The sequence below is a fragment of the Lytechinus variegatus genome, chromosome 7 (assembly GCF_018143015.1).
Source record: "Lytechinus variegatus isolate NC3 chromosome 7, Lvar_3.0, whole genome shotgun sequence".
In the NCBI taxonomy this organism is placed as follows: domain Eukaryota; kingdom Metazoa; phylum Echinodermata; class Echinoidea; order Temnopleuroida; family Toxopneustidae; genus Lytechinus; species Lytechinus variegatus.
In genome coordinates this window covers 30,562,353-30,586,539 of record NC_054746.1, presented here as the reverse complement: position 1 = coordinate 30,586,539, position 24,187 = coordinate 30,562,353, and the positions used below count along the sequence as shown (strand labels likewise).

The window sequence follows — 24,187 nt, the reverse complement described above, 5'->3', positions numbered from 1 at the left end:
TTTCATTATTTTAGCGTTTTTGTTACCATAATATATCGTTACATATGTAATGTGCCCAATCTTGTAAAAGAGATCCTTTTTACATGTTTCTTTGGTCATGCATGGTATCCACTCATCCCCCCCACCCGTCATGAGAGCTACAAATTGCACTTCATTTAATTTTTGCAGTTGCACCAGTAGGTGGTTTCAAACTGCCTCGATCACAAGAATCCCCGTTAAATTACGAGAACTTTTTAAGGCTAAAAAATACCCGTTAATTATTCCTGCATTCACACCGCCCCGAAACACATCCTTCGGGATAAGTTCCCGAAGTTACGAGCATGCGCAGTGTGGTCTGATAAGCAGGCAAGGCGGGAGATTCAAAATCACTAGCCCAGCAGCCACCCACGCCGCCGCGCCCAACGGCACGCTGGGATAAAAGTTCCCGTAATTTGCTTTCACATCGCCAAAGTACCTGCGACCTTGGAAAAATCCCCACGAAATTTCTCGTAATTTCGCCAAGTACCTACTATTTAGCGGGTATTTTCTTTCGGAGATATTACGCGTAGTTTGCTTTCACATTACCAAAATACCTGGTATTTTCTGATCGGGGTAAATTTCCCGATCAGAGAATACCTGGAACTGGCGAACTTCGAGGCGGTCTGAAACCACCTAGTGATTGATGTGAGATCTGATGGAAAATCATAGCTTTTTAATAGAGAGAGACATTCCATTATTTTGATGGGAAGGGCAGTTAATCAGTGAGTCAGATTGTTGACTGTTTTCTCGCTTGAATACTTTACCATAGAAAGTCAGTTTGGTGGTTTCCTACATGTAAACCAAGCATTCATTGTGTAATTACATGCAAGTTACTCTGTAGGCCTTCTATATATTCCCATTCAATCATATCCCACGATAAATATTATATAAAATGCTTTGCAGTAGGCCTGTTAAACTGCATACATTGTATATCAAAGAGACCTGTACACCTTGATTTTCAATTTTCACTGGTGTACACATGATATAAAGAAAAAAGGGGAGGGGCAAAGTGTACTTGTACACAGATGTGGATTCAGGATTTAATAAAATGGTAGGGCTAGGAAAATCTTTGAATACAGTGTCTCTGAAAAATACAATTCTTCAAAATTTCATGAAGTGAAAAATATTACACATTGAATGAAAAGGAACATTGCCAATTTTGAGTGAAAACCTCCATGTCCCCATCCCTTGGATCCACAATTTACAGTGAGTGTACTTAAATTGATTGAAAAAGAAAGGAAAGGGGGATAAAAAAAGAAAAGAAAAAAAAAGAGATCATAGATCTCAATTTCTAAGAGGGTCAACATTTATTTAAAAGTCATGTATGTGATTTTTTTTTATTTTATAAAGAAGAGAAAAGGGATACAAAATAAGAGGAAGACATTTTTTTATTAGTCCTGTACACCAGAAGAGAATGATTGGAGAAGACAGTCAGTATCATTATCCCATCATGCATTGCAATTTGTCACATCTGATGCCACAAGATGAAATATTCATCCAGATCTCTATTGAGACCATTATCTGATTCCTGACATAATGGGCTATATCACCCGGAGGCTTTGAAGTACGTTCACATTGTAGTGAACAACCTTATTGTGTGACTTTGACATTTCTATGGATGAAAATTACATGCATGTTTTGCAAGATTGAAATGCCAAATCAACCCAGCGTTTTTCTTGATTGATACATTAAAGCAATTATTAAGTAATGTAATAGAGTTTAAATACCTCCTAGCCACTGGTACATACTACGGTACTGTAGAAAATGTGAGGAGGTCCTGTGACCCCCTCCCCCTCATTAGTTTCATCACGTTTTGTCAGTATTACTAGGTGGTTTCAGACCGCCTCGAAGTTCGCCAGTTCCAGGTATTCTCTGATCGGGAAATTTACCCCGATCAGAAAATACCAGGTATTTTGGTAATGTGAAAGCAAACTACGCGTAATTTCCCCGAAAGAAAATACCCGCTAAATAGTAGGTACTTGGCGAAATAACGAGAAATTTCGTGGGGATTTTTCCAAGGTCGCAGGTATATTGGTGATGTGAACGCAAATTGCGGGAACTTTTAGCCCAGCGTGTCGCTGGGCTAAAAATTCGGTGTCTGCTGGGCTAGTAATTTTGAATCTCGCGCCTTGCCTGCTTATCAGACCACACTGCGCATGCTCGTAACTTCGGGCACTTATTCCGAAGGATGTGTTTCGGGGCGGTGTGAATGCAGGAATAATTAACGGGTATTTTTTAGCCTTAAAAAGTTCTCGTAATTTAACGGGGATTCTTGTGATCGAGACGGTTTGAAACCACCTAATGTGATATCTGGTATCAACAAATCGATTACAACAAGCAAACACTGCATTCAGGAAGTTGGAAAATGTATAATGAACTTTTGTTCATACTATTGATTTAATTTGGGTGCATTTGTTTTTAATCATTTAGTTCCTCATCAACAAAAATATTATGATAAAGAATAGTTACATTTTATATCATGAATGCACTGTACATGTACATGTAAATGTATTCAAAGAGATAGAAAACATAACTTTCAAATTATATTGATTTCTTATCTAAAAATAATCCCTTTATCCATTATTGATATTTCTTGTATTTTATGTTAAAGAAAAACAGCATTTAATGATCAACAAGAACAATATATCAGCAAGTGTTTGAAAAACATGAAATGCAACTAAAATCCCCCAAAACTTGCTATTCATAGAAAAATGTAATTTGTAATGAAAATCAGTATTAAAAAAAGTATCCTATTCTAAAAAAATATATTTCCAAAATTGTCCAGTGTTACATGTACATGTAGTTGTTTCAATTAACTTAAAAATAAGCCTGAATGCCCATAAATAATATTTTGTCTAATGTATGTATACAGATGATAACTGATGTATACCACAAGATTTAGATTTTTCTTTGTCAGTGACCAAGACAAACTCCTGGCTGTAAATAGAACATGTATTATAATACATACATGTACATGTAGGAAAACACCATTATCAGTTTGAAGAAATGTGAATGAAGCTGTAAACTTTGTGAAAGAGAATTCAGTCTGGTACTTGCCCATACTGGTTCAGTTACAGCATGTACCACACATCATAATTGGTGATGATTCTAGTTGAACTTGAATTAAGTAATCTGATGTTGGTGGATATGTCCGATATTCTTGTATCATTACTATTGACAGCTTTCTTCGGGGATGATTTCAGTTTCTGCATGGTATAGTATAGCCAATGGATCATACAATACAAAAAATGAAAGTGACTGTGACCTTGAACTTTCAAATGTAGGCCATGATTTGTATGTTTTGGTAATTTTGTTCTTACATAAATACAGGGGCATCCAGGCATGTACATACATGTATACATGCCTGCATGCTCATTAAAAATTGAAATGAAGAAAAATTAGAAGCCTCAATTCTTCCTAAAAGTTTATGCAACAGTGTACATCTGTATATCTACAGAGTGAAATAATTCAACATTTTGATCTGTTTTCATTCCTCTCATATTGTCCTTAACTCTTCCCCTGTGAGCCCCTAATTTTCTATCTCACACCATGAAACTCTCCCCTTCCTTGAATTGGGTGCCCCTCAAGAATAGATAGTACCCTGATGCAACAGGGAGTCAAATTTGGGTACCTTCAAATAAGCATTCAAGTAACAATACTTTCAGTTAATAAACAGTAATGTATAAGCGTATGAAATAATTAACTGTCAGTTATTTGTTCTTGGATGAATGAAAGGTTTCGCCTTACAGTGGGTGGTTTTGTGTATTAGATCTGCTTTAAGTGCTTTTCCCTTGAATGGTTTCTGATAATATGTAAGCTTGAGACAGGGAGAATTGGGTCAGATATCCGGCAATTAGTACTAACTTTTAATGGGTGATTTCTTTTTCATGAAACTTCTGGCAGGTCCTACATGTTGCGTGCTATTACTTGGGTATTTATGTGTGTTGTATGTAAGTGGTATAACTGAGTGTAATCATGCCGATAAATAGAACAGTATGTAGGCCTACAATGTACATCATAGACTGTAATGTCTAATTTAGATAAATCACAACATATGGACTTTGTGTAGGCCACAAAGTTTGTGTAGGCCACAATGATCAAAGTGTGAAATGACATCTGACAAAGGGTTAGAAGTGTGCATGTAGGCCTATGTGTAATTTATGCTACTGTACATACATGTACATACAATGAAACTTGTTAATAAACAATTACCGGTAGGCATGTACAATGCAACCAACATCATTGTCTTTATAATAATATCACTGCTACAAAACACTTTTCTACTGAAACCTTAATGAGACACATTGGATAAACAATTTGTTACAATCCACAGAGTGAACAAAAAATCATTTTCAGAAAGGAAACAATGTCAGAAAAAAGAGAATCTCATCTGAAAACTTGGTGTTTATTTATATTTTTGATAATAATGACCAAGTGTTTAGTTGGAGTCATTTCATTGACAAAAGCCAACCCACACAATCATTACATGTATTGTAGAGTGATGGAATGCTATGCAAACATTGTACAGCAGGAGTGTGATAGTATTCTGTTTGAATAATTCATTGTTACTACTTATTCAAAGAGTGTGTTGGAGCGCACTCTTTGAGGTAAATAGTCAGCTTTTTTTTTTTTTAGTCATTTTTTTACACTAAAAGATAGCATTCAGGGGAGAAACTGAGAAGGTCAAGTCCATGAAGTGTGGCTGTAGTGTAAATTATTTATTGTTTTGTAGAGGTAATGAGGTGTTTGAAATCATCAAGCAAAAATGCCTCATTACATGTATTAGACTAGCAAATTACAAGCTTTGTGTAGAATTCACATAAAGGCATTTGTACATACTTTTATATTTTGAAGAAAAATAAGACTTTACACTTTTATAGATATTAAAAATTGATAATGAAAATAACGTATTTCATGATTATTGTGCAGAATCACAATTTCAAGTTGTAAGTGGACAGTACTAGTATACAGTATTATATATCTTGTCATGCTTGTTCTTTTTTTATCAGACAAACAGCAAAATACAATGTAAGTTGTGTTTCTAGATTTAATGAGATCATCGTCAAAGTTTAGGTTTAAACATTGAAGTAAGAAATAAAAGATGAAAATATAAACCTATACCAAGTACACTGTACCTTTCTGCCCTAGTTTGATATAGAATGTTATTGAAATAATCATTTTAATGTATATATTTTCTGCAGGTGTGTGATCGTGGTCTTTAATCCAAGGAGAAATAAACAGTTCCATATCTTCAACCAGTCAAAGTAAGTCATTTGGAAAATTCTAATATTTTTTTTCAACTTCAGATCTGCTAAGGTATAAGGAAAAGTAATGGATTTTTTAATATGTTCTAATTGTTGCAAAAATTTTCCAGTGTCAGATACAACCAATGACACAGTGAATAAAAACAGTTCTAACTATTAAAAATGTGTATGATATTTCCTTCTGTAGTACAAATCTATAATGTTTAATGTACTAGAAAACCAAGACTTTTATTTTATCCTTTATACACATAAATCTGCTCTCTTTTAAAATTTGAATTTAACAACAAAACTGGAAATTTAAAGTTGATAATCGAAGAGTATGATTTAATTAAAAAAGATCCATAGAAATCATCAGACAGAAATCATCAGACTGCATATCTAGCAGAACAAATCCTCCCAACTAATATCTCTTACATGTAGATCTTATGAGAATATCCCATGTTACGCTCCGATAATTCTTTTCAACCTGTAAACATTGTTGGAGACAAGCTTAATGCTGGTGATTTCCGTTGCCAGGTTACCTGCTTTTGGAGTAGAAGTGGGTAATTTTTCAACCATAAAACGTCCCCAAATTGCTCCGTTTTGCGACGTCATGGCACCTTGTTTGTGTCTTTGAATACAATTCCTGTGAAATAAAGGGGTTTGATCACCATGATTTGATCAGATTGTTGCAAATTGTTGCCAAACAGTCTAACGTGGGCTCTTGAATAAAAGCAAACCCACTTGAAATTGGTGAGGTAAGCAAATAAAAATGAACTTGAAGTCAGCTGTTTACCTTGCAGTGCTTTGCACTCTTGGTATTCAAAGTTTGTATAGAAAAGAAAAGTATTTGCAAGAAGCCTTTTATACTTAGGAACATGTGAGAACAAATTTTTTGTGTTCTTCGTAATTGACTTGTGATGCATGAAGTGTAAAAATTGTCAGTTGAGTTCTGAGTGCAAGAAGGATGTTAATAACCATATCGGAAGTCATATCAATGCAATGTTAAGAAGAAGTAAAATACAACAATAACTGCCAATTTAGCATTTTCCCTGCTTACTAGCAAAGTATTTTGCATTAGAAACACTCAAATATGTAATTCTAGTAGTAAGAATTAGGGCTTTATGGATCTTAGTGGATAAGATAGGATGTGACCAGTATAGTTCAAGGTCTGAACTTGAATTCAACTGTCTTGCTACATGTACATGTAGGAGGGGCTAAAATAAACTTCATGTCTAATGTCCATAATTACCGGGTTTACACATTGACTCGGCTCGCGTGTTGAATCTGCGAGCCGGGTTGAACACTGCGAAGAAGGGATCAGAGATCGCGTTCATACGTACATATAAAAAGGCGAGTTCAACACGGCTCGCGGATCTCGAACGGAAGAAGAATTATGACGTCGCAAATTAAACGCGGGAAATTCACCGCCGGAATCGAATCTTGTCCGTGCGAACAACAACACAGCCAAAAGTGAAAGCGCGCGCAGTGACCTAGGTCAAGAGAGTTCGACACGGCTTTCTGTTTACACAAAAAAAAAATGCAGAGTCTGACTCGGGTCACGGGTTGAAACCTTCGATTTTGTAGGATCGATAAAGCCGTGTTCGACACGGCTCGCGGATCACTCTGATCGCGTTTACACAGCATAAAATTGCCGTGTTGAGCACGGCTCTCGTGTTCAACCCCCGAGCCGAGTCAATGTGTAAACACGGTGTTACAGTATTAATGATTATGTCTTGAAGCCCGGGGAAAAATTACTTAGTTTAGTATACACCCCCAGCCATCTGGCTCTGTGGCATAGTATCACAGATAAAATTTGCACCACCAAACACAGTCAATTATGGTGACAACTAATTTCATCATGCAAAATGTGAATTTACACTTGGTAATTTCTTGTTGAGTCTTTTTTTAAATGAATTTTTATGATATTTTGCTCTCATAAATGTTTCAAGAGATTGTACAAGTATGCTCTATCCTGATAGTATGCTTCCAATACAATAGAAACATTTTTGAAGGCAAACCCCAAAACTGGAGTGGATCAGTTATGAAATGATCAATTAAGGAAATTAGAATAAAAAGAAAACTTTGATTCAGAGGTTATGACTTGTTTGTTTTCAAGGATTATATTGCCTTTATCAGGTAGTTGTTTGGTTAGAAAGAAAGATATAAGGATGTCGTTGGATAATCAGTAGGTCTGACCCAAATAGTAGAATTAGTTATGGTTGGATGGTAAAGTGGAAAAGTGAAAATAGTGATAAAAGCTACATCTATACAGATCAGAAACCTGTCAGATTATATGTAATATAATGTTTTTTTTTTTTCAAGTTGCTTTATCAAAAAAAAAATATTTGTTTCATATGGCATTAATATTTGTTACGATGGAAATGGATAGCATTTTTTTTTTTTGGGGGGGGTGATATAATTATGGAAATGATGGGGTAAGGGCATGGGGGGGCTAATTGAAAAACAAAATATGTAATAAGGTTCAATCAAGAAGATATTTAAGGGAATGTAAATTAGAAGGACAAAATCAAATTTCCATCAATGACATGACAGAAAGGACTCCATACATTTTTTTTAAGGGAGAGGGGAGGGGCAACATTTTGGTAACCCCCTTTATACTTCATGATTCAAACTCAAAGGCTAGACAGAAAAGGGATGAGGATGCATTAGACAGCAATCCATGATTCCTTATCAAAATTTCTGTAAATCAATAAAAGTATAATACCGTTTGTTGACATAACTGTCATAGATAAGTCAGTATGTGACAAAACAATGAAGACCTTTGGTTTCGTTCATTTAATAGTTCGTTTGAATGATATTTATGTTGCAGTATCTTTATAGCATGCTTTATGTACACTGTACTCGTGCAATATGCTGCATAAGTGTATTTTATTGAAGAAAGTTATTACTTATTCTTCAATATTTCTCCAAGGTTTTTTTTCATCCAAACTTTCGGGGGGGGGGGTGTCACTGTATTTATTACATTTCTGTACGACTTGGATATATCATTAATTGTGTTGGTCATGTTCCTTCTGCCCCCCCCCCCTCAAAATTAGATGAATATTAAAACTAAATCATATTTAACGTATAAAATATGTCTATCTTGTACTGAATGATTATTGAATACCGGTCTTCAATGGGAGGAGGAAAACAGTTGTAGTTTCACTCATTTCTCCCAATCATAGAGGAAATCCTTTATGACATGAACTGACAGCTCTTTTCCACTTCCTAAAATATGAACATGTGGGAGGAAACAAAGAAATCCATACGAATGTGTCATTCATTTATTATTAATGGAATTTGACAACATTTTCTCTCTGCCATGTGCTATGCATGGTCCATTGCCATTGGTGCCGTGGGTGTGTCGTTGATGTCTCTTCCTTCCCCCTCTGTAAACCACAAACATTTGGACACAATTTAACCCCTAACTGTAAAGGACGAAACTCAATTGTCAGTCTTTACGTATTTTAAACAACCCCCCTCCACCTTCAAAAGAAATACAGTGTAAATGATTAAGTATAGCAAATGAAAAAAAAACTGATAATAAAAGCAAAGTCAAGCTGATGAACAATATATTCTAATGTTGTGTTCCTATTATGTTTGAATTATAACTAAATAAAACAAATCATATTCATTACATACAAGAAGTGATTACCTACATTATGTATGTTTGGTATACAAAGAAAATATACAAAATACATAGACCTACAAGGTATATAGGCCTACATGTACTGTAGTTGTATTAGCAAGTCAAGTATGATATTTAGTAACCTACCTATAAAACTGTTCTTGGAAAGTGTTAATTGTGCCATGGCCTGAAAGTTATATTTTATTTGATTCTGCAATATGTTGGAAAGAAGTGGGTAATTCAATTGCAACAGATGCTCATGTTTTATTGTATTCTTTGTTTGTTAGTATAATATCTTGTCTGACTGTCAAAGCCGAATTATTGATTTTATTATTTTTACCCCCCCCCCTTATTGAAACTGATATTATGATGATTATAAAAAAAAACAAGTTCAGTGTATACTGTACAAGATGTTTTACAAATTAAGAGTCCAGTTTATAGAAAGGGTATATTGATAAATAAAATAATGTAAAATTCTTCAGAAGGCGGTTTCAAACCGCCTCGATCACAAGAATCCCCGTTAAATTACGGGAACTGTTTTCGGCTAAAAAATACCCGTTAATTATTCCTGCATTCACACCGCCCCGAAACACATCCTTCGGGATAAGTTCCCGAAGTTACGAGCATGCGCATTATGGTCTGATAAGCAGGCAAGGCGCGAAATTCAAAATCACTAGCCCAGCAGCCACCCACGCCGCCGCGCCCAACGACACGCTGGGCTAAAAGTTCCCGTAATTTGCTTTCACATCGCCAAAATACCTGCGACCTTGGAAAAATCCCCACGAAAGTTCTCGTAATTTCGCCAAGTACCTACTATTTAGCGGGTATTTTCTTTCGGGGAAATTACGCGTAGTTTGCTTTCACATTACCAAAATACCTGGTATTTTCTGATCGGGGTAAATTTCCCGATCAGAGAATACCTGGAACTGGCGAACTTCGAGGCGGTCTGAAACCACCTATAGAGTGCACAAACATGTATTTTTACCCTGGCTTTAGCCAGACTGGCCACAAGCATTTCTAGGAATAAGTGTTCCTGCCAAGTACATGTACCCAGCCATTAATTCACCTTTAGAAGTAGAGTGCAACACAATGTTGATGAAATTAGCCCCATGACTGGGATTCAAACCAATGGTCCTCTGATTGATAAAGTGCAGGGATCATAACCACTAGTCCACAATGCTTCCATAGCAAATAAACCTACCATTTGCTCCAAGACCAAATTTGAAAGCCATTTAAGAGCATGATTTTCATTGACTTTTATATGTATTTTCAACCAACTCATTCTGATTTTATAAATCAAATCAATGTAAAATAAAATTCTATAACTTATGATACATTTGATGCCATATGGGTTTGTTCCCAGGTAACTTTGGTCACACTGTCACAGTAACTACTCTATGGTTCAACCATTTTCCCCTTTTTCAGTTTCTCTGAATTGTTGCTTCTGTTTCCTCTCCAGGTCATTCTCCCTCTCTGTTATATTTTATTATCTGATATTAATAATTCAAAGTTTCAAACAAGTTTCCATTCAATCTTATCAGCCCTTATCAAATCTGATCTCCTTTTTTATCATAGTCTCAAAAAAAGCTTCAAACCCTCACATGAAGCGTTCTTAATAACGGCCCAGCCTTCCCGTCCAATTACCTGCTTCCAAAAGAGGTGCAGATATTTTCCTCTTTGGCTCTTATACTTTCTAATATTAGTTTCCAGGGGCGCTATGTGAACACCTGGTTGTTAGCTCACTTCTTTGGGATATCCTATCTCTTGGGACACCCTTTCACATGGTAGAATGCATCCCACGATCGGTTCTTCCAATCCTTCAGAAATTATGTAAATCCAAAAATTTCCAGTATAATCACTTATGATAATTCTGAATTTGTTAGAAGAAGTAAGAAAATGGTTGATCTTTTTTGTGTGTGAAACAATTATAGATATTTTGTAATACACAGATATTCATGCAATACAAAGTTAACAATATTTGCACGTAAATTTTTTTTCTTTCGCAGGTATGAATTATTTTGCATTTTCAATGGTAAACTGATTCATTTGTGAATTGGGCTTTAGGCCTGAAATAATATTTTGAAGTTCACTGATGATATCAAACCATGTCGAAACTGAAAATGAATAATACACGTACACATTTACCTTTTGGGATGAGATTGAAAAATGTGATATATAGAAAATAACCAGAAGTGCAACCATTACTGATTTTATCATATGAAAAATTATTCTTTTTAAAGACGATTTTTACCTTGGAGCAAAATTACTGAGTATGCGATGACTCACATTAAAAGCATACAACTGCATCTTCAACCCACTTTCACATTCCTCATTCTAGGACCTCAAATAAAAACCAAACTCCTCAAGCAGTCTTCTTTATTTTGTATAGTTCCAAATCTCATTTTCCTTTCATATGTCTGATCCTCCGTTCATCTAATCCTTTGTTTTGATCTTTCAGGAAAACCCTGACAGCGCTCTCATTTTCTGGAGATGGACGGTATTTGGTTTCTGGCGAGGTGAGTCACTAGATGATACGAAGTGTACATTACCTGATTAGAAGCGGACAATGTTTTAAAAATCATTCCTTATTCAAGTACCTTCTTGATGGCAGACAAAATGGCTAGCTTCACTTAAAATTGTCAGTCAAATATTAGAATATTTGTGTATTAATAACTGATCTGCATATGGATGCTGGAGAAAATTGTGAGACTTTTTCCCTTGAATGTCACTCAGGATGTCAGAAAAAAAGGGGAAATTCATACAGCTGCAGCAGAAAACTGACACATCTTATTTGTTCATCCAAAACTTTTTTCCTTTTTCTTTTAAAGAACAATTCCATTTGATAACATCAGGTTGGTTTTGACAATTTTTATTTAAGGCAGAAAGATGAGTGAAACATATTTTGATGAATCATGAATTTTACTAATGGTAAATTGTCCTGATTGTATAATTATAAGATTTATTTTTTAATTGAATTAGTCATTTTGCATTGAAAAATATTCAAAATAGAAAGGCAAAAATGAAAACCAACTTTTAAAAGTGATTCCTGCTTTATAAGTTGACTACGTGTAAGTCCAAGTCACTACCATATTGAGTCACTTTATTTATGACTCAATGTGAAATGAACCAACAAATACCTTGATGGTAGTCATTCCTGTAACACACATAATGTGGTAGACCTCTCTAAATCTATATTGTCTGCCAATAAAATGCAAGTACACAATCTTCACTCTGTATATTTTGATACATGTACATGATCACATGTATGTAAATATCTCTTTATAAGAATAGGTTTTGGTGTTCCAAGGTACTATTTACATAAGAGATCACTGAAATAATATTTATCTTATCTTATTTTTATTCTTATTACATGTGCAAAGGTTTATGATAACCTTTTTTTTCTTCAAGTTAGGTAGGTGTTAGACTGTTAGATCCTTAAAGGGGAATGAAACCTTTGGAACAAATAGGCTTGTGTAGAAACAGAAAAATCAAAGAATAAGAACAAAGAAAATTTGAGAAAAATCGGACAAATAGTGAGAAAGTTATGAGCATTTGAAAATTGCAATCACTAATGCTATGGAGATCCTCCTATTGGCAATGTGACAAGGAAGTGTGATGTCACTGAAAAATGAGTAGAGTTTTATACCTACATTAAGGAAAATTGCAATAAAGCAATGATAATGACTTCTTTTCTTTCAGATACTTTCACTTTTTAAGTATTAAAAGCAGATTGACTGGTGACACTTTTCCCCATTGTCACTGAATTCAAAATGTTTTATTTCAAGAATTACCTATAATGCCTTTTTTTTCAAAATACACTGTTGTACATGTACACTACAGTAAAAACACAGACCAGTCTGATGTCAAGTTGGTTTATAACAGAAGCCGTTCCGGGGGGGGGGGGGAGTCAAATTTATTGCTGTACACATGCATGACCAAATAATTTCTGATCATTTTATAAACAAGTTTTTCTCTGTGTGCAAAATAACCCCCTCAACATTTTTTTTGCGGGCTTTATCTACACATTTTGACCCATAAACAAATTGTCGCCAGAATATGACCCCAGGGAAAAAACTTGGGGAAAAACATACCCTCAACATGTTTGGCCAGTCTTAAAAAAAAAGCTATGGAAAAAACATACCCTAAAAATGCACTGTATGTTTGACCCCACGATTGACCATTGACCAGTCTTTCAAAACCACCCTTTTAAAAAAAATCTGTTTTTGATACCCTTAACAAGTGCACACACGGCCTGCATCCAAAACTGAAAAAACGCCCCTTTAAACACATTTTTTTGGGGGGTCACGCATGTGTACAGCAATATATTTGACTGTCCCCCCCCCCCCCCCCCGCAAAGCAGTACATGGTACCTGGAAATATTTGATTTATAACAGGATTGGTAGAGCATCCCATTACTTATTATTACCTGAAATTGCACGATGTGTTATTGGATGACACCCTTTTCCTATATCCCATCAAATTGCCACTTTGCAATACAAATCTAAATCGACACATATAACTCAGATCCTATCAGAGGCAATAACAGGATTGGTGCATGGCCACTGTACGTCGCCTGCTAGGGTACATAATTAGATTTCCACAATCTCTGCACAAATCAAATGCCTGCAATTGTTTTGCATGCCGTTGCAAGGTGGAATACAAATTGCATCTTATCTGATTTAATGATTTTATTCTGTATGAAACAATACAACAGACATAAATACAAATAAATCTGCATATTAAGTTGATTAAGTTAAAATTTTCTGTTGCAAGAAAATGATTATCAATGGATGAATTTGATTTTAAAATTGCAGTTATATTTAGGACTTATTATTGCTTTTTGGACCTACATGTACTCTAAATTAACATGCGACCAACACTCATTGGGTGCACTTTAGATATACATGTACATGTATAAGATGTTAAGTTTAATAGCCAGTATTGTATTTAGAAAATTTCATATTGTTTTATTTTTAAAAAGGCAGGGCTGTTTCGGGAGGAATAGCGATTCCATGACACAACTTTCATGAATTGTGCTTCCATGTACATGTCCTTTTTGAAATGTTGTATTTTCATAAAGATTAAAGTGAAATTGACATTGTTTTCATGACTAGAGTAAACATTTATTTACTTCAAATTCTATAAACTCATCAAAATTTTTAAGGCAAAAAAAAATGAAATGAATGTAAATCTACCCATGTTAACTACAAGTGCCTCAGTGTGCACTCTCTTCATCCTTGCATTATTTGTCATTCTACTCGTATCTCAGACATAAAGGTGTAACGTTAGGAATCCCATCAACTCCTTGCCGCTGCCGCAATCGAAATGCCACATATCTCAATGTCAGCACCCACTCCAATCCTCGCTCAAGATTGAGATGGCTATTTTTGGACCCCCTGCCATATATTTGCATCTCAGCGGGCCGGCTCTCCTTCTAACAAGTGCTAGCCCTTTCCTCCAAAGCAGCGAATGCTTTAATGGCTCTCCCGAACGAACGTTGTGACTCATCACCTTGCCTTTGTGTTTATGCGAGGTGTTAGGGCATCCCCAACACTTAGTCAAATTAATGTCTGTTGTTTCATGCATGCGGTAATGAAACTGATCAATGGTGATTAGGAGTTACCTGTTGCCAAGCTATTAGAAAGCATAGCCATAGACGACCTGATATTGCACTCATATTACATAAAAACATACATGTTATCATTGTGTGGTTGTGTAATTTCATTGGAGCCCTCACACTATGAATATTGATTTTAGTTCTCCGTGATCTAATTTATTGCAATTAGAATTCATCCTTGAACCTGCATGGCTCTGCTCGATTTATTTTGTGTAACAAATTCATTATAGTCTGTTCAAAAATATATTCATTGACAATAACTGAGTCATATCTATAAAGAAAAAAAATGAAAATATAAATTAGTGCATTGCAGTTTGCACTGTCCTTTTAATAAGAAATTATAGTTTTTGAAGTTGATATATCAATCTTGATGTAAACATAACATATCAAAGTATTATTTAATGGATAATGAATGTGTTGTTTTTTGGTTGGAGGTTGGTAAATTTAGCGATTCTTTTATTATTGAAGAGTTTACATAGCATTGCAAACAAATTTGTGGTGATTCATGTTCACATATGAATAATTATAATCTTGATTTTTTTCAACTATATTATAATGTTCTTTCTTTTGTTCTCTTTCTCTTGTTTTTATAGTGTGGTCACAATCCAGCAGTACGGATATGGGATGTTCAAGACAAAACACAAGTTGCTGAATTCCATGGACATAAATATGGCATTTCATGTGTGGTAAGTTTAAAGTTCACTTTTAATATTAAACTAAAATAAATGTCGATCCAAAACAAGTTAATATGGGATGAACCCCTCTATAAGCATCAATGTGTACAATATAACATCATGCCATGACAGCCAAATTCAATGACAAATAATAACTATTTCTTAATATGAAATAAATATCTGATACATGCATTTCCTGGTGTATAGATGTTGGTACTGAGTGATCTGCAACTGATCCTTTAAATACAAATAAATACAATAACTGATGCTCCAATTTTTATTTACAAAATATTTTCATTACACAGCAAGCCATGTACCTTCAATTTTATGATGTATGATGTTTTATTGGATGAAACTTCAAGGAAAGTGCTCAAAGAGCCTTTGGCAAAATGCTTGTGCATGCAAACAAGGTGGTTGCTCTCCAATTTAGGAAGCATTTGAAATACAATATGAGAAACTTGATTGGAAAGTTGACAGCCTGCAGAATTTGTTCTCACAAAGTACATTTATGTACATGTGTTTCAGCTTTTGAGTATCCATCAGAGCTGGGGGGGTCCCATTCATTCAATATAAGGGAAGGTATGGAGCACCTGCTGCTGGAAGTGGAAAAAAAACTGTGATGACTAATTTTGGACCTTACATATTTTTAAAGGAAAATGTTGACCCTCTTTTTCTATCATTTAATTTCTAATTTCTGGGCCCCTATCTGGAGCCCACAATCATGATATCCTGGATCTGCCAGTGTATCCGACAAACTGCTATGCATGAACATTCATTTATCAAGTTTACTGAAAGTGTGATGTAATCATGGCCTTAACATTGAACTGATTCCTTTTTTTTCTAAACTCATCAAAGAAAATACCATCACGTGAGCCATGGTTGAATTATCTATCTCAGGGAATAAATGATTCGTTCTGAAATTGGGTTTTGTAGTGAATAATAAATAAGTCATGAAAAATGCAGGTACAATTATTTATTCTTTCACTGGATAAGGAAATGATATACAGGAAGTTATCTTATTATATTAGACAACTCAGAAAAGGATATTTTTTAATCAAATGAAGTGTGAAATTCATGGGAAATTTGTCATGTTCGCATACGATAAAGCTGGTTAAAAAAGGTGAGGAAATTCATGTTCGATGCTCTTAGGTTGCATCCCTACTGACCTTGTTACAAACTGCATTCTATGATACAATATTTTGCCTGACAGTTTTCGTTTCTGAAATTAATGCGTACTGGCAGCTGTTAATGCATCGGTGCAACTGTGACCCTATGACAGCATGAAATCACTGGTCATGGTCAATGGTGCTTCCTAATACTGAATAATAAGCTCTGATGGTGTTCAGGATGGTCAGCTCCCCACAGCTCCCAGACAATGTATTATAATGGAGTCATTCACACATGAAGAAAAGACATCAAAATTTTACATATAGAAATGCTAGAGAATCTTGGGAAGGGCATTCACAGTTTTCACACTGAATAACATTTGCAGACATTATGGGGGGGGGGGGTATCAAATCACAGAAATTGTTTTAGGGTATATAGATTTGTTTTTCAATTACCAGTGCTCAGACTCGTCATATTCACAATTTTTTTTTTGGTCAACAACACACTCTTCATATATTCTTTGATTCTCACATTGGAATATCATTGAAATACAGAATTTCAAGCCACCATTTAATATTTTTTAATTTTGTATGTTCGGTGGTAACTAAAAAGAGATGCATGTGAACTATGTGGAATATGATATTATTAGTGTGAAAAGGAATATGTAAGCTTGACTGATGCTTTATTTGACTGGCAGGTACAATGATTAGTTGGATCAGCCATGTTTATACCCTCTGAACCACAAGGATTATCCTGTCTTAATCCATTCTATACCTCTTTCTGGCAATGATCCTCTTCCCCCACATCTCAACATGAAATGGGAAAGCTAGGCGGGGTAATATCCAAATAGCATTTGATCTCTAGTACACAGACAGAGTATCAAAACTGCACAGTATATGTCTACCAATTTGGAAACCATTCTGTTGGATGTAATTGTGTGTTGTGACTAACAAAAAATGGAATACTCATAGACTTGGGTGATTTCCTTCTTTGGAGTAGTTGGGACTTGGGAAGGGCAATATTGCCATTTTTATCTCATAAATGATAGATCTAGTGAACATAAAATAGTACATTTGAGTTGCCTTTAATACTTTCTTCAATCATTGATTTAAGCAGAATGCTCTAACTGTACTCTTACCCTGTAGATTTAATTTTAGACAGGTCTTTAATACTACATACATGTATTTTAATGCAACCTTGATAAAAGTAAAAAAAATTGAGCTATAATTTCATTTTTTTAAATTAAAATAACACTGACTTTATTTTGAAGATATATTTTGTATAAATTTATACTGCTTGCAGTTGAAGTTAAAACAAGAAATATAAAGAACAATTATTTATTAATGATGAACTTACTTATATGCTTTATTTAGAAAATGAAACAACTTGTCCATTTGCAGTAGGATATATATCAACACTGAAGCAAGTCTGGCAACTATAATCAACCTTTTTACCAGAATACAAAAGCCATAGGGTGTTCGTTTCCAGTAATCCGAACACATTTTCCAAAGTCAAATCATGTATCCTTGAAAACATCATTACATGCTTCAATTATCACCCTTGTATGAATGTGCAGAGTCAATTTGTATAGTGCTCATTACAGCTATCAATCATAATAGGTAAAGAATTATTACAATTCTTAATGAGTAGCCTATCCCAGATTTTATAGTTCATGCTGAATTATTGGTGTACTTGTAAATGTAATTGCTGTTCTTTCATTTGTGATTTGTCCCTTATTTTCACTGTTTGCTAAATTGGAATCAAATCAATCAAATTAAGATTCCCTTTCTCTTTGATAAAACATAAGCATTAAAAAGATGGATGTGAAGTAGATGTGTCTGTTTGTTCTCTGTGTCCAAATAACTCTTATGTTTTTGCCTGGATGAATCAGCTCTCTTTATTGAAGTTCTAAGTACTTCAAAGGGCATCTTACATATATTACTCGAGTTTGACTAGATTTGTTGACATTTAAATGTATACATCATTTTATCATTGCAGCGTTTTTCACCGGATATGCAGTATGTGGTATCGATCGGGGAGCAACATGACATGGTCGTCAATGTGTGGGACTGGAAGAAGAATATCAAGCACTCATCTGGAAAGATTGCAGCCCAGGTAAGACACAAGTTTAAGATTGCATTAGCCTTCAGAACTTGGTGATCTGTAAGGAATAAAGACCAAGGTTAAGATGATGAGTCATGTACAATGATTGCCTTCTTTGGAGCTGAAGCATGACTTCAAATTGGCCCCAACCCTACCCTCCGTCTTTCCCCAATCAGTGAATGAAATCATCACAATAAAGGTAGCTAAGAAATCTATTTAGATAGTTTTGATATATTGTCAATTTCATTCGCCAGCTGGAAATTCGTCATTCAAATATTTTTAACGTTCTCTTAAATTTCACACATATTTGATTCCTTTGCTCTAGAGAATCCTTTCATAGATATTGAACAAAAGTTCTTACACCATTCACACTTTAAACATTGATCTGATACCAAATAAGAAAACAAGAGATTATTTTGCCCACAATGGTCAAGAATCATTTGCTTCAAAAGTTGGTGTTGTTTTATTTGGAAGTTGTTTGTGACATATTTTACAGCTAGTATTCATCACAGTAGAGATACATGTGCTGCATCAGGAGAGGAAGAGATTTATCAGGAAGAATTACCCCCAAGTTTCCTTGTTTTATGACCTCTTATCCTACCAAATTACATCCCAAGTCCAGTTTTAATTAGTCCTCCATCCAGGCCAAGACCATCCATACGAGCCTATCAACTCAAAATTCTTTTCTTGAAGATGATGCAGCTCTGCCATCATACGGTCAATGACACAGGTCAGGTCTTGCTTTCTGGAATGCTTAGATGGAAACTCCTGATGTGTTTACACTAAGAAACTGTCATTGGTATGCTTGATTACTTGTTTCCTCTCAGAAACATCAATGGATCTAGTCTCTCATCCCATCCTAGATCATTTTACCCTTGACCAAGGCTTGAGCTATAAATCATGGCTCTTGATATGATGAGATGGCTACCTGGAAAGTGTATTGATGAGAAGTGTTTCAAGTGCTATCGTAGTGTCTTGCACTGTATCTTGTGTCCTTGCCTTTCCTTTTTATTCTGTCTTGTTTTTAGCTTTTTTCAATAACATCTTCATATCTTTGTTGATGTTTTTTAAATATTGAGAATCAACAATTAATATAATTTACACTCAGAGGATTACTACATGTAACATCTTTACTGGTCAAGTATATTATCTCAAGTGCGGTAGGTCATCTTACACTTGACCAGGACTTGACCGGTAATCTAGTTTTTTGATGAGGTTGTTTGAATAACTTCCTGGAAAGTAAATCAAGTAGGATAGGAACTGCAATTTCATTCTCTGGTGGAGTTATTCTGGCTATGTCATGTACATATGATCGATATTATGGTTTCTCAGGATTGGATGTCTGTTCTGTTGCACCAGCTTCTTAAGTTTACTGGTGCCTTCCCCAACAGATTGTGTGCTGTAACAGTTTGCATTGATGAATTTTATTGCTATATATCCTTGTCAACAGTTAAAGCTAGAAAAACTCTTAGAAACATTCTTAAAATTACATGGGTGAACATTAGATTTGACCATTCTGAGCACTTCTATTTAAACACTTCTCATGTAGTTCTATAATGATTACGTTTACAACCAGCACCAAAGTATGTTTTAAGGTACAGTACTATCTGACTTTTGATTAAAATGATGCATTTACTGTTCATGCAGAAGAGTGGACATGTTTTTTTGTTCACTTCATGAATAATTTCAATGAAACACTCTCTTCTCCACTATTAAATTCTAGTGTAACCCTAAATCAAATTCTAGTGTATTTCCTTTTAAAAGTTATTAAAAATCATTCTTAATGGAATCAATCAACTTCAAAATGGTGGTGAGTTGTTGCTTTTTAAGAGTGAAACCCACTACAAAGTGAAATTTAAGAATATTGATTTGAGTATTGAAAACCTGTCTGAAGTATTGAGGAATCGGTTTCTGAAGTGTGAAACCAATTTTAGATTAGATTTATGTTTTACGAATACTACGCGTAAAATGAACATTGCTCTTAGAGCACATATCTGTTTTATTGAGCAAGGATGTGAGGATGCATTCACTTTGAATCAAATGATAATTAACAATCACTCCTCAAACATTGATATTGTCCCTGAACATTCATTTCAAAGAGAGTCTTTATACTCCTCCTATTGCTGATGTCCTTCTTTGGTGATATTCTCATTAGAAGCATCTGTGCTATCTCCCATCTCCAATCAATTGATGAAACACTATCGTATCATTGATCCACTACGGATCATCTAACCTTGACAGAAAATGAGAAGGCATCTCACACTCTCATAAACAAAGGGCTAAGTGTGTGCAGATGGAAATTATATGTGAAGAAATGTGCAGCCCACTTCTTTAATATAGAAGCAGCACAGTTAATAGTTGAAGATGCATAATGTAGCAATATTTAAAAAGCAAATTTGGAACACATAACAAGGATTTTTTTTCACAATGTTCTGAAAAGCAAAGAAACCCCAATATAATCCAAGAAAGGATGCAAAATTTTGCTAAATTAAAATCTCAATAAAACAAACACAGAGATACAATGTCAAGTTTTGTCAAGGGGGGGGGGGGGTCTGCTCCCTGTAACTTTCTGGGGCTGCATGTGTGATTTGTTAACTTCTGAACTCTCATTTATAAAATGTTGCAGCAGCGATTATAGTTTGTAGCAGCAATAGTACATAAAAATCTTTACTTTTTCAGAAGATGGAGTAATGCCCAAGTACAAATTTGATTGTGCTGTTTAATTTTTATCTTTACTGGTCAACCTCATTGACATGTAAACAGGAACAAGAGGAGACAATCATAGACATGATCATTTAATAGAATGGAGTATATTTAGGTGCTACAATGTCTTTGCTATCATGTAATGAACTTCTGGTATTGTAGATCAAAAGGAAGTAACAGATAATTAACAACTTTGACCTGCCCTAACTTGCCTCTGAAGTACAAATATCAGTTTGTATCTCTTCTTTGCCTCTGAATAGGTTGGCATTGTTGTAATTATACAAAACATTTTGTTTGCATGTAGAAGACATGTTTGTTAGCCAGTGTAGTTCTTATTAACCATATAATACATTTTAGCACCATTCTTTTGAGAGAAAAATGATTAGAGAGATATGGTCGCATGTCATAAGGTGGTCCAATTTCGCGAACAGGGTGAAAATGGTCAAAAATTTCATTTTTTGATATGTTATAGCTATTACCATTCTCTAAATAATGAAAAAGTTTTAAGTCTCGAATACCTCTATTTTCCCTTAAAATGACTAATTAACAGCTAATTATTACATAGACGTCAATGTCAATGTGAATTTTGAAATGTGTTTTTCTCAAATTGGACCTGCTGCATATAAAATGGTGTCAATAGTTAATGCAACATTGGATCACCCTAGTATTTTGCAGTTATAATCTTTAAACATCAATTATTAAATCTGTACCAAAAATCAAATAATTATCTATTATTGTATGCATATTAATTATACTAATTATTTAACAGTATTTAATTTCACATTTTTGCCCCCCAAATACCTGTCACTGTATTCATATGCTTGGCAAAATGACAATATCATGGGTAGAAATGTTTTTTGGAATGATACACAACATTTGTACTAAAAATTAAGATTACAAATTAGATAATTATTCTCTCCGGTTTACTAATTGATTAGGTTGCAGATCCGAGCTGACATACACATGTATTCCATTGCTGCATATTTTCAAAATTGTCAAATTTTTATGACATTTAGTTGTTCCCTGCTTTAAAACGCCCAAAAATATGAGGATAACAGTCATATTACATATTATAGTAAGTTGTTAATTAGGTTTAATTAATATTTTATCATTTACCACATCCACCGGCTCCGCCACCCCTGTTACTTCAAACTTAATGTGCTATAGTTTTTGTTCCTGATATTGTATTGATTTAATTCATAGTAATATATTTAGCCTATAGTTCTAGCTTCAAAATGAGATATTACTCAATAAATTTGGTCAAGATGCTGTGATGTAGCAACAATTTATCCATGGCACCATGCGGAAAATTGTTCATACGCCACCCTTTTTGCATACCCAGATTATGAAATGCGACCATATATCATAGATTTCAATGAGGTTCTTTTTTTTTTAAATTTCAGTAATTAGGCCTATATATGTAATTTCTCCATATTCTCAATCTCTCCCTCTCTCCTTTTCTGCATCACCACTTTATCTTCCGTATTCTTACTCTTCCTTTGCTTTCTCCTGTTTTTTCCTTGCTCTCTTCCCTTTCCTTTATTTTCCTTTTTTTCAATTGTACACATCCATACAATGAGTGAATCACAGACATGTTGATAGATATCCAATTTATTGGGTGAACAGTTCTGTTGTAGCTTGCCAATTGATGCATTGTACTAGTTACATTGTACTACATGGTGTCCTCATTCCCCCAAGTTTATCTACATGTACATGCATGCTGAAAACATAATGAATGTATCACATTAGTGCTAGACACTGGATCTAACCAAATTGTTACAATATGAATAGTGCCATTATAGCATGCCTACAATGTGCAATACAAGATGTCCTCATTCTACCAAGTTTCATTATACATCAGAGAGGTGATAGCAGATGATTCCCAGTTCTCTAATCAATGATTAAAGTATGAACAGTGCTATTATAGCATGCCATTGCACTGTACACTGCTCAGTTTCCCAATACAAGATGTTCTCATTCTACAAAGTTTATCTAGTATCATCAAACCATAGTAAACATATGACATATGTTAGTCTAGACAACACCATACAGCTGTTCGGTTCAAAGCTATAAAACTGTGTCTCCACTAGCTTTGTTTGGCAGTGTTTATACATGTAGTAAAATATTACTTACATTTATTGATTTATATCCTATATGAATTAATTCTTTAACACAAGTAGGTTGAATTTAAATTTTACCTTGAGTAAAAATTCTAGATTTATTGTTATCTAATGAAGATATTAAAGTAGTTGAGATTATGCAAATCTTGCTTTTTTATATATTCACAAAAGTTAGTCATTATACAATGGCTAATAATGAAAGGTATTTTTCTCATTTCAAATTACACAATGCTATAGTTTGACTATGGTATTAAAACAAAGGTTAAAATCAAGAATGCTATGTTTCATGACTACCTTTGTTCCATCTGCAATGATAATTTATAATGAACCTCAAGTGAATAAGAATTTGATACACATTTTTGTTATATATATTTTGAAATGTTTTTAAAATACTAAATGCTGTTAATAATTTAGTTGCACTTTATATCTTATTTATTATCTCCTGAGAGCCAAAAGTGAATCAAATTGCACATTACATACTATCAGATCGGTGCTTCATAACCGATTTCTATAAAAAGTTCATGCAATACTTCTTGAGTAAGAAATTGTTGTTGACCACATATTACTGTAATGCGTGTAATAATCGGATAATCCCATTACTGATGTTTATTACACATTCTGGGTTAATTTAGTTAATAACCTAATTGAGTCATCAACATCAAGGATTCTTTTCTAGATATGACCCTATTGACCTTGTTTATCAGATCTACAATGTATGATATTCATTTTGCAGAGCGTACCAGATTTTTTTTATCATAGTGCAGCCATCCACTTATGCAGCTATAAATTTGTGCAACTGGAATGAGAGATACAGCATGTACAAACAGGCATATTTGCAATTGTACAGGCTGTTAAATGCTCAATACCCTCTCATTTGCTAATAGTATGTTTAGTATATATTTCCATCTGCCTGAAGCAATGATGATGGGTTAGGCGACTCTCTATCTCTTATCCCACCCTATTTTCTCTTT

At 34.4% G+C, this 24,187-nt stretch overlaps 1 protein-coding gene across 5 annotated transcripts in view; it reads left to right on the top strand.

Moving 5' to 3' along the window:
• The window catches only part of LOC121418977 (mitogen-activated protein kinase-binding protein 1-like), an 85,978-nt gene that overhangs the window by 13,795 nt on the left and 47,996 nt on the right, over nt 1-24,187 (top strand). For all 5 annotated transcript variants that reach the window (XM_041613224.1, XM_041613225.1, XM_041613220.1 and 2 more), the window contains exons 3-6: nt 5,220-5,282; nt 11,351-11,408; nt 15,103-15,195; nt 18,289-18,405. In XM_041613224.1, coding sequence (XP_041469158.1) covers nt 5,220-5,282; nt 11,351-11,408; nt 15,103-15,195; nt 18,289-18,405 — 331 coding nt within the window. The remainder of the gene's footprint in view (nt 1-5,219; nt 5,283-11,350; nt 11,409-15,102; nt 15,196-18,288; nt 18,406-24,187) is intronic.